Raw genomic sequence first — 14,475 nt, forward strand, 5'->3', positions numbered from 1 at the left:
CTGTCTGCATAGTATACACATCCTCGACGTCTGTACATTTGCCAGTGATAATCACATTACGTGAACTCATGCCAGGAAGCAGTCTGAATATAATATGCAGTTATGCACGCTACAATCTTTACTTAAGCACTTAAGCATTAACATCCTCTTTAATTCCTCAGATAGTTTTATTAAGAGATTAAAGGTAGGGCAAGTGATATTTCTTGGTTAAAAGGATAAAGCACTATTTTCTGATAGTAATCATTGCTATAGATAGAGTGATTGTTCAGTAACAGGAGACCCCCCCCCCCATCTCTCCAGCTCCAACAGGTGGGTTGCAAAATTTCAGTCAATCAGGAGAGAGTACCCATTTATCTGCTTCATTTCTATAGTCTTCCAGTCTGCTCATTTCTTTGTGTCATCATATCCAGGCATGGAAATGCATTTTCTGTTCAATAAAGAGCTGGGGAGACCTGCAGACTTCTGTTACTGAACAAGCTGTAGCAATGAGTAGGCCTACTCTCAGAATAAAGAGCTACTTAACACTTACTTTAACCAAAGAAAATCACAGCCTACCTTTAAATTAGCTTCCTTCCATCGACAAAATAAACATGCTTTATGTGATTTCTCTATTTTATTAATGCATCCAATTAAAATAAATCAACACAAATGTAAAGGAGTGATGTGGAATTATTTGTTTCCATCAGCATCAGTATTTGAGCGAGGCTCTGCAATGGAGGGCACAGTCGGACCCAGACCATGTTCTGTATGTGCTGCTCAATGCCAAGGTACGACTCAGATCTTTTACTCTGCATACACACACTCAAAGTGTCAGAATTTGTCTTTCTATCTTCATCTCACGCAATACAGCACATACAGTGTAGGTAAGACATAGTCTGGACATACAGTATTAGACAATAGTGGATTGTAGAGCCTAACCAATGCAAAGTAATGGCCAATATATCTACTTGAATGCTGTGCAGCAGTGCTGCAGCTGACATACTGACGTACTGTATTTGCTCTCACATACTGTACACGGCTCACGCACATGACTGGCATACTTTCTTGTCAGCGCCACTCACACTGTCACACAGCGGTCTACATTCATTACTGTAAGCGTAAAACGTTTGACTGTTGTCTCTCTGCACCATCTCCCACCGTCCTTCAGGGGGTGGCGGTGTGCACTGCCACCTGCCTGCAGCTTCACAAACGAGCGGAGAAGATTGCAGCAGCCCTCAATGAAAAAAGCAGCATCAACACAGGAGAAAATGTTGTCCTGCTTTATCCTCCTGGTAGGTTCTGACTGAGCCACACTGACAAATACTGAGCTTTATTAGTAGTAGTAGTTCACTTCTTTATTTTTGTTCCTCTTACAAATTATTTATTATATATTTTTATTTATTTAAGAATGTATCTATTCTCATCCTTCTGGCCCACCTTTCTTTCTCTATTTTCATCCTCTCTCTCTCTCTCTCTCTCTCTCTCTCTCTCTCTCCATCTCTCTTTGTCTGTCTCTCTTTCAGGCATTGATCTGATAGCCTCTTTCTATGGCTGTCTCTATGCTGGTTGTGTTCCTGTAACAGTCAGACCTCCACATCCTCAGAACCTGGCAGCCACACTGCCCACTGTTCGCATGATCATTGATGTAAGTGTGGGTGTATTTATTTCTGACGTGTGCAGTCATGCATGTGTACACACACACACACACACACACACGCACACACACACACACACACACACACACACACACACACACACACACACACACACACACCACCCGCTTCAAATGTTATAAACCGATATCAACCAGTAGGTTACTTATCAAGACGGCTGCGATTAAGAAACACGGAATTGAAATTACTGCCGCCGAGGCGAAAACATTGTGGAACTGAATGTGGCCGGTTAAAGCCCCACACACACCGTCTGCGAACGCCGCGCGTCAAAACAGCCGCCTCCGTTATTTTCAATTAACCTATCCCACACCGGCGCCTGACGCTCCGATAGTTCTATTTTCCATGCAGACGTCTCTGCGTTTCCTAACCGAAACCAGTAGGCTCCAGTAGAGCCTACTGGCTCGATTGCATCGTCTTGATAAGTAACCTACTGGTTGATAAGGATATCAGAGGATTTTCATTCGAATCCGCTGCGCACACACACACACACACACACACACACACACACACACACACACACACACATTCGAGTGCAATAATAATCATAACTGTAGTTAGTAACAATACTTTTCTCATAAACAAACACTATTATATTAATTATGATATGTTGTTCCTAGGTCAGTAAAGCAGCGTGTATTCTCACCACTCAAACCCTCATGAGAATTCTACGCTCTAAAGAGGCTGCTGCATCTGTGAACATTAAAACATGGCCAACGATCATAGACACAGGTGAAGTACCAACAAATGATAGACTCAATGTATACTCACTTAAGGCCTTTTCAGACGGGGAGCAACTGACGCGCCTAGTAATTAATTTTCAATGAGAGGTGTACGTTTATTTTGGACACACAGAGAAGTTGAGGGGCAAGCGTATACGGTATTCACGGGTGCAGTCCTGTGAAATTGGTGTGCTCGTTTTGTGCGCACGCCCGTGGGCGACTATACCTGGATTGTGCTGAGCTTTATTTTCACGTGAGCAGACCTGTCGCTGGTCCAGGCGACAACGTCTGCATCTCTCGCTCCCCGTCTGAAACGACCTTTACTGTGTAGACAAACACTGATGCTCACATGAACTGTATGTCATGAAAAAACTGCTACCTAAGGTTTGATCATTTAATGTGTTTATTCCTTCTCGCAGTGGTCATACAGTTGTTTACATTAAAGGACATCTTTTTTTATATATTTTGTTGACTTGTTACATTGTTCATATTTAGTTGAGTTTATCTAAGATAATGTCAGCTGCTCAATGAAGCCCTGCTTTGAATATCATTCAGATAATTGTAATTCACTTGTTGATATTGTGTATGTTTCCAGACGACCTCCCTCGCCGCCGGCCGGCCCAGATCTACAAGCCACCTACAGCGGAGATGATAGCCTACCTGGACTTCAGTGTGTCCACCACAGGCATGCTGACTGGAGTCAAAGTAAGACACAGTAACATATTACCCTGTTTGAAATCATGTTGTGCAGCCTCTTACATGTATGCCCACTACCCAGTACTTAAAGTAATGTTCATCTTTGGTAAAAAATGTAATTGTATTAAGTTTCTAACGTGTTCTGCTCTGTTTGTTAGATGTCTCATGTGGCGGTCAGTGCTATCTGTCGCTCAATAAAGCTGCAGTGTGAACTGTACTCCTCTCGCCAAATAGCCATCTGCCTGGACCCTTACTGTGGCCTGGGCTTTGTGTTGTGGTGTCTTGCAAGGTACTTGCTTATACTGTAATGCTATGCGTTTTGACTGAGATTGTATATCTGCTATTTTTGCTGTGCAACACCAAACCTGACACCATTGTACATTGTGCAACACCAAACCTGACACCATTGTACATTGCGCAACACCAAACCTGACACCATTGTACATTGCGCAACACCAAACCTGACACCATTGTACAACAAAGTATAAAGTAGGGCTTAAGTAGTTAATCAGATTATTTGATTATAAAAAAATCCATTAAAATCTTTTCGTCGATTTGCCTTATCTCACATACATTTACTTTAGCTTTTCTCTTGTTGCTGGTGTGTGTGTTGTCTTCCAGCGTGTACTCAGGCCATCAGTCCATCCTGGTTCCTCCCTTGGAGCTGGAGAGCTGCCTGTCACTGTGGCTGAGCACGCTCAGCCAGTACCGCATCAGAGACACCTTCTGCTCATACTCTGTCATGGAGCTCTGCACTAAAGGCCTGGGATCTCAGACAGACGCACTCAAGGTGAGGATCTCACACACACACACACACACACACACACACACGCACACATGTACAGACACACGTGCGCATGCATGCACGTACGCACGCATGCACGCACACATGCACGCACGCACACACGCGCACACAGACACACGCACGCACGCACACAATCCCTCAATTATCACAACAATCATGGATGATTCTCTCAGTCTTGGTTCAAGGGTGTTTAGTGTCACATACATATAAAACATGGCAACAGAAAATTATTGTAATTCAAGCTTATCCTTAATAGTGTGTATAACAAGAGAATTAAGATGAGATAAAATAATCACCCCCTCGGGCTTGGCTACTCAAAATAATTGCAATACAAACAGCCAAAAGATAAAAGCGATATCAATATATGTGTGTGTGTGTGTGTGTGTGTGTGTGTGTGTGTGTGTGTGTGTGTGTGTGTGTGTGTGTGTGTGTGTGTGTGTGTGCGTGTGCGTGTGCGTGTGCGTGCGTGCATGCGTGCTTGCGTTCTAGGCACGGGGTCTGAACCTGTCGTGTGTGAGAAGCTGTGTTGTGATCGCAGAGGAGAGGCCACGCCTGTCCCTCACACATTCCTTCTCCAAGCTGTTTAAGGACCTGGGCCTGTCCCCCAGAGCTGTCAGCACTACATTCGGATCCCGGGTCAACATGGCCATCTGCATGCAGGTACAGTGGTACACACTACACCAGTGGTTCCCAAAGTGGGGTCCGGGGACCCCCAGGGGTACCTGAGGGAGTTCCAGGGGGGACCCATCTATTTTGTTCATGTTCATAAAGTGCTAAAGTGTTTAAAGCAGTGGTTCCCAAACTTTTTCATGTCAAGGACCCCCAAATTGACACTACTTAGCCCGTGGACCCCCATTTGAAAAGATATGCCAGGGACCCCCATAAGAGAAGACGTACACATTTAGACGTCTACATTTAGACGTACACATTTAGACGTACACATTTAGACGTCTACTATACATTTAGACGTCTACATTTAGACGTCTACATTTAAACGTATACATTTAGACGTCTACATTTAAACGTATACATTTAGACGTATACATTTAGACTGTGTCCCCCTGAGTGCCTCCCCAGTGTCCCCCTGAGTGCCTCCCCAATGCCTCCCCAGTGTGCCCCCCGAGTGCCTTCCCAGTGCCTCCCCAGTGTGCCCCTGAGTGCCTCCCCAGTGTCTCCCCAGTGCCTCCTCAGTGCCTGCCCAGTGTCCCCCAGTGTCCCCCCAGTGTCTCCAATAGCAATACAAGAGCAATAATACAAATTAATCTTAATGTATTAATCTTATTAATTAATGAATCAAATTAATTCATTAATCAAAATTGCGGCCTGTGCCCAGCACCATGCCAAAGCTTTTTCCTCCAGGAAACACTGCTTGTGGTTGTAAATATATTGTTATCCGTGTTGCGAGGATGAGGGGGTACCTGGAAAAATATCTACCCCAAAAGGGGTACCTGGTCCAAAAAGGTTTGGGAACACCTGCACTACACTACAATCGTCACTATTAACACAAACCAATAAATAAGATGTTTTTTTTTTTTACTGTGTACTGAAGCCACGTGTGTGTGTGTGTGTGTGTGTGTGTGTGTGTGTGTGTGTGTGTGTGTGTGTGTGTGTGTGTGTGTGTGTGTGTGTGTGTGTGTGTGTGTGTGTGTGTGTGTGTGTGTGTGTGTGTGTGTGTGTGTGTGTGTGTGTGTGTGTGTGTGTGTGTGTGTGTGTGTGTGTGTGTGTGTGTGTGTGCGTGCGTGTGTGCGTGCGTGCGAATGTGTGTTTTACAGGGTACCACTGGGCCTGATCCCTCTACGGTGTATGTAGACATGACGTCCCTCCGCCATGACAGGTAGGAACTGTGATGTGGAAAATTACTGTATACTCGTTTTTTGCTGTGCTAAAGGTTGCAAACATAACAGAAGCCTGTGTTATAGTGTAGTGTCTGCCTTTATCTTGTGTGCTCATAGGAGAGAGCATTGCGTTCTGTTGAGGCTACTGTGCAGCAAGGTTATGATTTTAACAATAACAAGTCATAATATGGTATTAGAATATTGTCGCAGTCGTTAAACAGACACACTTAACCACTTTTACTTTCAACATTGTTTGGAAATAACAAATAACAAAAATGGCTACAAGCACATGTTCTTGACACGTTATTTCCGCTACTTTTGTGCAACACTGTTGTACAAAGAAGTAGGGTGTTCATTTACGTAGAAAATAAAAAGGTGAAATATGGACATCTAAGGTTTCTGCCCGACAGCGACAATATGTTGGTGAAATCGTGTCCTTGAGAAAAGATAACATCTTCCCCATCTAATAACTATTGGAACTAACCAACGTACTGAGAGACAAGAGACTCTGGAGGTGTCATGCTCTCCAATGCAAACATTAACCATAACATTAATTTACCACCCGGGATTGAAAATATTTGACCTGTATCACTTCGAGGTGTATCGTGGATATACTATTGCCTGTTTTGTAATGTAATTTATGACGTAGCAATTAAATATGTGTAATTTTATTTCTGCCTCTTGGCCAGTTCCCACTTGAAAAAGAGACTTTCTCAATGTATTTTAATGAGGTAGTGTGATTTTCTTTGGTTTAAATAAGTGTAAAAAACAAAGCTCTATATTGTCATAGTACTCATTGACATGTAGTGTTTGTTCAGGAGTCTCCATGTCTCTTCAGCTTTTTATTAAACACAAAATGCATTTTCAGAAACTGAAACTGAACTGGGATACCGGTACCTATTTTTATTTTATTGTCAGGATACAGATTAAACAAGTGGAATTGTAAGTGATGACACAAATAAATGAGCAGACAAAATTGGAACTGGAACACTATAAAAATGAAGCTCATAAATAGCTACTCTCTCCTGATTGGCTGAGATTTTGTCACCTACCTGAAAATGTATTTTCTGTTTATGAAAGAGCTGGAGATCCCTGTTACTGAACAAACACTCTATAGCAATGATTAATATCTCCAACTATCGCAAATATGGCGTGTGTGTGTGTGTGTGTGTGTGTGTGTGTGTGTGTGTGTGTGTGTGTGTGTGTGTGTGTGTGTGTGTGTGTGTGTGTGTGTCTGTGTGTGTGCGTGTGTGTGTGTGTGTGTGTGTGTGTGTGTGTGTGTGTGTGTGTTTTTTTCAGGGTGAGGCTAGTAGAAAGAGGAGCTCCCCAAAGCCTTTCTCTCATGGAGTCTGGCAAGGTGAGGTGTTCTATGTTCACCCAGTTTTCTAGTTAAGTCAAATCCCTTTATGTTTACCTTCATTCTTGCTGAATGCTGTTATTTTCTCTCTCTTAATAAGATATTGCCTGGTGTCAGGGTAATCATTGTGAATCCAGAGACCAGAGGCCCTCTAGGAGATTCCCATCTAGGAGAGGTGAGACGATAATAATAACAACAAAAAAACAACAACACATACTGTTGCCATAAAACACATCACCAAGACAATACAGGGACTTGTTACAGTCAGGGTAACAGATGACAGACATGACCATACAGCAACCATAAGCAATAGTCACCTGATTGTTGGTGTGTGCGTCTCTGTCAGATCTGGATCAACAGCCCTCACTGTGCCAGTGGCTACTACACAATCTATGGAGAGGAGAGTCTCCAAGCTGACCACTTCAACACCAAGCTCAGCTTTGGAGATCCGCAAACCTTGTGGTGCAGGACTGGGTACCTGGGTTTCGTGAAGAGGACCGAGCTGCTGGACGCCAGCGGAGGTAAATAAATACCTTAGGTTCAGCCATAAGTAAAAACCTAAAAAGCAGCCAAAGGGCAAGGTAAAATTGAGAACATTTGTTGCTTATTGTCATGACCATATTCACATGGCCACCTCCCCACAGAAAACCCACAAGTTGTGCCAGACAGTGTGAGCCTGTGTCAGCGGACTTTGGAAAGATGTGTTAGAAAGAAAGGTTATCAACATTTTGTGTTCAGATCGCCATGATGCCCTCTTCGTGGTGGGTTCACTGGATGAGACCCTGGAACTGAGAGGGCTGCGCTACCACCCCATTGACATTGAGATTTCAGTATCCCGTTCCCACCGCAGCATCGCTGAGAGGTTAGAATGACCAACTCATACCTGTGCTTTTTAGTCCATACACAATGCTCTTACTGACTGTTACACCGTATATCTTCTCTTCTCTGAATGCCATGAAAAAGGCCTGAATTGTCGGTATGTCCCCCTAATTACACTGTTTGTATAGCATTGATCTCTAAATAAATTGCCATTATGTTTTTATTTATGTAGAATATGTACTGTATGTACCCTGCAAAGACCTGGTTACCACACTGCTCCGGGCAGCGCACCCCTCACGCCCCCTCCTCCCAGTTCTTCTGCGTGTGTGTAGTGTCAACACACGCAGAGATGACAGATCAGAATCACACACACACACACACACACACACACACACACACACACACACACACACACACTTGTGCGCACACGACACAGTTTTGGTATGGAATGTACATAATATAACACAGAATTATGAAAAGGACCGCAATTGTAAAAAGCCTGCCGCTGTATCCCATTTGTTGAAGAGAGAGCTACATTTTCAAATCATATTGTTATTATGCTTGAGTTATCGCTTTGGCTAAAATCCTAAATCCCGTGGATAAAGTAGGCTATGTACATATAACTACAGGCATTCATAACTACAGACATTAATATAGCCTACCGCACAGGATTGTACAATTATAGTCTACATTTTTTTTGTTATCAATTGTTTTTTATTAAAGACAAAAAATCACAATAAAACATGTTAACATCATGAATGAAATAAAATAAGAAAACAAAACATATTAAAACACATAACAGCAAAAGAAAGGAACACAAAAACAAACAGACAATCCCACCCACCCCTCCCCCCGGGACCAAAGATGACATCAAATGTCAGGACTCCTACCACTGTGCAATAGGGAAAAATAAATAAATAACAATGACTAAATCATGTCCTTAACCATATCTGCAATATCAGACCAAATATCAATGTTTACTTCTTTCGCTCCGTGCAATCTTGCTGTTGACAATTCCATATAGATGATATCTAAAAAGGTCAAAGCCCATTGGCGAACGTCAATGTGTGAGGTGGTTTCCAGTGCGAAGCAACCATCTTCTTTGCGGCCGTTACGCCAGCAAAGAAGACACGAATACGGGTATTATTTAAAGGCAATTGGGATACATCGTTTAATAAGAATAGAGATGGGGAGGGTGTAATGTTAATTTGTAGAATAATCGAAAGTTTAGCAGCAACCAGATTCCAAAATGTGAGGACATCCGGACACTCCCACACCATATGAAAGAATGTACCTATGGTGTTCGGAGTGCAGAAAGTGCAGTTATGGTTATTTAAAATCCGCATAGCACACAATCTGCGGGGAGTTAAGTATGTCCGATGAACAAAATTTAGATGAATTTGCTGATGATCAGGATTCCTAGAAGATAGGGCAACATTAGACCACACTGTATCCCAGCTCCAATCTGGATCTAGATTTGGTATGTCATTCCTCCATACAGTATCGACAGCCAAGGTCCCATAACTAGATTCTAATAAATAATCATACAATATGGAAACAAAACCTCTTGACCTAACATCACAGATAAGTCTATGCAAAGGGTGCATTGCAAGGGGGGTCTGCCATGGAACCCCGTATGATTATAGTCTACATTTAACAAACAAGCTTGATTGACATTTGTAAATAGGTCAATACTAAAACTGCTACGAGGATAAAACCAGAAAAAGCACAAAGACTTGTTTACATCAGGTATAAAGGAAAGGGAGACAGCCGTATGGATAAAGGGGAAGAAGAACTGGGAGGCGGAGACGTGGGGGTTGCACTGCCCGGAGCAGTGTGGTAACCAGGTCTTCGCATGTACCCTGGTACTGGAGTACCTGTCTTTTAGCACAATTCGGACTGGAGTACCTGTCTTTTAGCACAATTCGGACTGTATGCGGAGTGTAATTTAGCCATTGGATTTCTATAGAATTGTATTGTCATTGGCATTTAACACATTATGAGGTGCACCAGGTGATGGCTAAGGGCCACACAATTGCAACATCCCTGGTTCGATTCCGCCTGGAGACCTGTCCTTGGCTTCCTGCCTCTGTCGCTCTGCATAAAAGCAGAATTAAAGCTAAATAAAATCAGAAAATGCCTGACAATCTTTCTTCCCTTTTTAAAGTGCGGTGTTCACCTGGACCAACCTGCTGGTGGTGGTGTCCGAGCTGTGTGGTTCCGAGCAGGACGCACTGGACCTGGTGCCGCTGGTCACCAATGTGGTTCTGGAAGAGCACCACCTCATCGTGGGCGTGGTCGTCATCGTGGACCCTGGTGTTATACCCATCAACTCCAGAGGCGAAAAGCAACGCATGCACCTTCGTGACTCTTTCCTTGCCGACCAGCTGGATCCCATCTACGTGGCTTACAACATGTGAACAGCTCTGGTCGTCAGTTGGCCGTCACCTAGGTACTGAAATGTCAGCTGCATGGTATTTACAGCTGGCTTCCCAAACAGGGCAAGGTCACAGCATGGGTCATGTGAAACATCAACACCTGACCGCCAAGTGACACCAGCTTGTATGGGCCTCCATATGTCTGGGACTGAGCTTGTCATATTTGGAGACGTTCACTGTGTTGTGCTGGTTGTATGATTTTATCCAAACTGGACAACGCCAACCAGCCCAAACATGTGAAGAACTGTTTGAGAAAAAACAAAAAAAGTTAAGTCCTGGTTGCACTCCTCTTTTTCTCTTTCTTTTTTATTTATTTCTCCTTCTCTGTCACTTTATCTCACTCTCTTTTACATTCTCTGTCTCGCTATTCATTCCCACAGGACTGCCCCATTTCCTTAAGTATCAAAGAGCTTTTGCTTTCAAACCACTATGCCACACATTAAAAGTGTTCATTTTACTGAGTTAAAGTAACACAGATTTTAACGTGCATGATCTTCCCAAGACCCAGAGATGTGGACCAAGTGACAGAAATAAAATGCCTGTGGAAATGAATACTGGTCTTCATGAACGTCCACATAGTACTCTGGAATTACTCATCACCCCATATGTCACAATACACTTTTCATTCCATCATTACAATTTCATAGAGGCAATGTAAATGCACAAGTTATATACCGCACTATTCAGTCACAAATATGTGTGATAATCCAAAGTGCTTTCTCATTTAGGAGTGATGAAAGTGAGTGGGTGACAAAAACAACCCAGTCATACCAAACCGCTTGTACTGTCTATGCACACAGTGATCAGAAAGTTTATACCCCCTCCCAAGTTATCAAAGCCAAATAGACATTCACAAATTTACTATTCTAATGTCTTCCCTGCCTTAAAACACTTTAGTCACACATTCCTGTCTTTAATTATCCTTGTGACTGTTCATCCACTCCCTCTTGATGTTGTGAATAGCGGTGGAAAGGGAACAGGATGATAATAGAGGCCATATTCTGTACTGTACCTAAAGGCCTCTTTGTATTTTAAATATGCTGTTTTCACTGTAGATATTTTTAAACTGTATAAATGTATAAACACTCAAGCGATGATTTCTGGATAATTAACCTAGATGTGAGCTGATAGTGGTAACAGAAAGAGCATTGTAAATAAGATTTTAACAGCAAGGTATCAATTAGTTTTGAAGTACCATTAGCCAAAATAAATGTACTTATGATATTGCACTTTCTCTAAAAATGGTCTATTTTATTATCTAATAATGAGGCATTATACCTAATGGTTCAGGAATATAGATTATTTATGAGTGAATCCTGCTTGAAGAGCTCACAAGATATTACCAGGAGGGCCATACAATTAGTTCCATTATAATTATTTTCCTGTAGGTCATGGGGAAAGGATTTAAATTGCTAAAAGCAATGTGACAATGTGACTTTTCTTTTCTTTCCTTTTTCACTCTGTCGGGTTATGTTGAGGGTAATTAAAGTATTGGCTTACAACTATGGTCCATTCCATTTCTGACATTGTAGGTTGCATTGCATATAGTCGCACACTCTTGGATTTGGTTTGCGACTTCAGAAACGTTCCAATTTCTGTCCATAGTTCCTTCGTGCTGTCTGTCTTTGTGCAATTTTGTACTGCATTACTTTTAACACTACGGGGAGAGTTCTTTCTGAATTGTTTTCTAGATTGAATCACTGGAATTATTTGCCTTTGTAAATGCAATTGCAAATCTGAGCCACATATGACATTTAATACTAGTGGTTTACTGCAGGATGGCTATGAATGAGTCATTCAAGGTGACCTAATTCTCTCTCTTGCATAAAGTACGTAACGGGGGGTTGGTTCTTCATATACCGTGTCAATTTGTTTTATATGCTACGTTAAATGTTATGCTTTCTTTGTGCTCCTTTCAATATTTTTAGAGGTTTATTTTAGTGGGTTATTTGCCCATGATGAATCATTACTGATAACATGTAAATACATTGGTTGGTTTGATTGTTAGTTTTTGGTCTGTCTCCTCATGAATGAGAGGTATTAATTGTATTTGTCCCAGTGTAAACAAAACGCCTGCGGTCTACGAGGCTAGTCCCAGTGTAACAGTCAGGCTATTACACATTACACAATATCATTAATATGTTTGATCTGAAGAGAAACATTCTATATTAATAAAACAAGAATGTTATCTTTGAATTAGAACCATGCTCTAGGTTTACGTTGAGACTGAGGATGATGTCCAGAGATGTTGAGTAATGATTTAACTGACCTTACACAATTGCTTTTATTAAATGTTTAGAGAACAAAATGGCACTTGATTTTACCTAGTTATAATATCCATAGGATTTTTTTTGTACCATCATATCCCGAGTTTACATCCAAAGTTCACAGCTGAATGTTTGCATGACTCAGATGCCAAGCACATGAAGAAACCAGCTTTAGGCACAAGCAACGTTTTTCTTTCTTTCTCGTTTTTTTTGTTTTGAATAAAAATATATATTCAGGGAAAATACTCTCATAACACAGGGAAGGACTGGATGGTCCCTTGGTGCAATCTGTGAATATTATACTCCTGGAACTGAACATATTTGTCAAGGAATTAATTTGCTGTTACGGCAGATATTGCAAATTTAAGAAAATCACATTGACAAAACAGTTTACTTCTACTGGGAGGTCAATAAGGGCTTCCTATGGTTTCCACTTGGTCTCTCCTAAACATTTCTTCCACACTATGCAATCATTGACAGTGCAGTTTAATCTTAGTGCTTGCACAGCCCAAAAATATATTGTGCTTATACATTTTATAATAACTGAACAAAAGATTGAATGAAGATTGACTCATATTTTACCAGTGGAGTACATGTGACACTTGTGACAGTCACAGTACTCATCTCTTTTGAACTGTTCTCAATCAATGTTTTGTGTATATGCTCATGTCATGGTTGTTGTATATAGCTACATTCTTTGGTGAATACCCCTACTGGTTTGTCAACAGAGATGATCTACTGGTGCTTGGGAGGTATTTTAGTGATAATAATAATAATAATAATAATAAATAAGATGGTTAACCCTCCCCTAATTTTCTGTTTTTTTATATGTTGTATTTACTGTTTTATACTATATGCTGCAGTAATGTAAAATGAAAATAAAACGTTTTTGTTCAAAACAGACTCCTTATGTTATCTTGATAAAACTAAGGAATGATGCAACATTATTCGTTGTTTGTTTGGGGGATTAGAATGTTTCATTCTTGGAATAAAAGAACCGCAACTTGTTCAGTCCCTTGTCCTACACGGAGTGCCATGTTTATAGGTTTTTTTCTTGCTAGTGTCAGTGTGCCATATCAACAGATTTTGATTGACCATATCAACCTTGATTTTTTTTCTTCTTTTGAAATATTTCCTTTCACATCAGAACATTGTAATGATTATTTAGGATAATTAGACCTGTGACCGTCAGCGTCAGCCACTGGCCTACGTGGGAACGATGCAAGTTGGGAACCTAGTATGCAATACCCATTCTCATAGCACCCGTTTTAACCATCTGTCTGTGTCCCTTTTGTCTCCATATATGGAGATCTCTATATGTCTGTCTGCCTGCATGTGTCTGAAGAGTGCAAACTGACTGTGAAAAGTGGACTGGTTAAGTCAGGGATGGGGGGCACATGTTTTTGACTTGAGAGCTACTTTCAAAATGACCAGCTCTACCCACCCATGATCTACCCACCGGAAAAAAATATTATACCATTGCTGAAAATAGTTTAAATATGTAGCTGAGGCCAGTGAGGGGGCTTTGGAATAGCGGAGCTGGTGTTACAATGCACTTGGAATGGGAAATAGAGGTGGAGAAATGGAATAGGTAGGGGTTTTTTTTTATTTAAAAACAAAATATTGCATTGTGGGTTTGAGCTGAGGCCCTTTTGATGTCAATCAATCAATCAATCAAGTCACCTTAAATCAAGTAGATGCCAAAAATACGTTTTTATTTTTATATATTTAAAAAATAAATTAAATATTCTTTAGGGGGGCATATCATGAGATTTACCTGCACAGCCTTTGTGATCTACTGGTAGATCAAGATCACGACCTTTTGGGCACCCAGCTGGTTTAAGTAATCAAATAGCCTTTTGTGGTGGTTCTGGACAACCGTGTATC

The 14,475-nt window shown here is 41.4% G+C and overlaps 1 protein-coding gene across 1 annotated transcript in view; it reads left to right on the top strand.

Annotated features, from left to right (window-relative positions):
- Positions 1 to 13,487, top strand: part of dip2bb (disco-interacting protein 2 homolog Bb) — a 55,435-nt gene extending 41,948 nt beyond the window's left edge. The window contains exons 25-38 of the mRNA XM_080793102.1: positions 687 to 767; positions 1,148 to 1,271; positions 1,503 to 1,624; positions 2,270 to 2,381; positions 2,967 to 3,076; positions 3,226 to 3,356; positions 3,689 to 3,857; positions 4,362 to 4,532; positions 5,645 to 5,706; positions 7,007 to 7,064; positions 7,165 to 7,239; positions 7,411 to 7,585; positions 7,803 to 7,926; positions 10,051 to 13,487. Of these exons, the coding sequence (XP_080649228.1) occupies positions 687 to 767; positions 1,148 to 1,271; positions 1,503 to 1,624; positions 2,270 to 2,381; positions 2,967 to 3,076; positions 3,226 to 3,356; positions 3,689 to 3,857; positions 4,362 to 4,532; positions 5,645 to 5,706; positions 7,007 to 7,064; positions 7,165 to 7,239; positions 7,411 to 7,585; positions 7,803 to 7,926; positions 10,051 to 10,303 (1,767 nt within the window). The 3' untranslated portion in view covers positions 10,304 to 13,487. The remainder of the gene's footprint in view (positions 1 to 686; positions 768 to 1,147; positions 1,272 to 1,502; positions 1,625 to 2,269; positions 2,382 to 2,966; positions 3,077 to 3,225; positions 3,357 to 3,688; positions 3,858 to 4,361; positions 4,533 to 5,644; positions 5,707 to 7,006; positions 7,065 to 7,164; positions 7,240 to 7,410; positions 7,586 to 7,802; positions 7,927 to 10,050) is intronic.
- Positions 13,488 to 14,475: the final 988 nt, after the last annotated feature.

Source organism: Protomyctophum bolini (genome assembly GCF_963924005.1).
Source record: "Protomyctophum bolini genome assembly, chromosome: 2".
In the NCBI taxonomy this organism is placed as follows: domain Eukaryota; kingdom Metazoa; phylum Chordata; class Actinopteri; order Myctophiformes; family Myctophidae; genus Protomyctophum; species Protomyctophum bolini.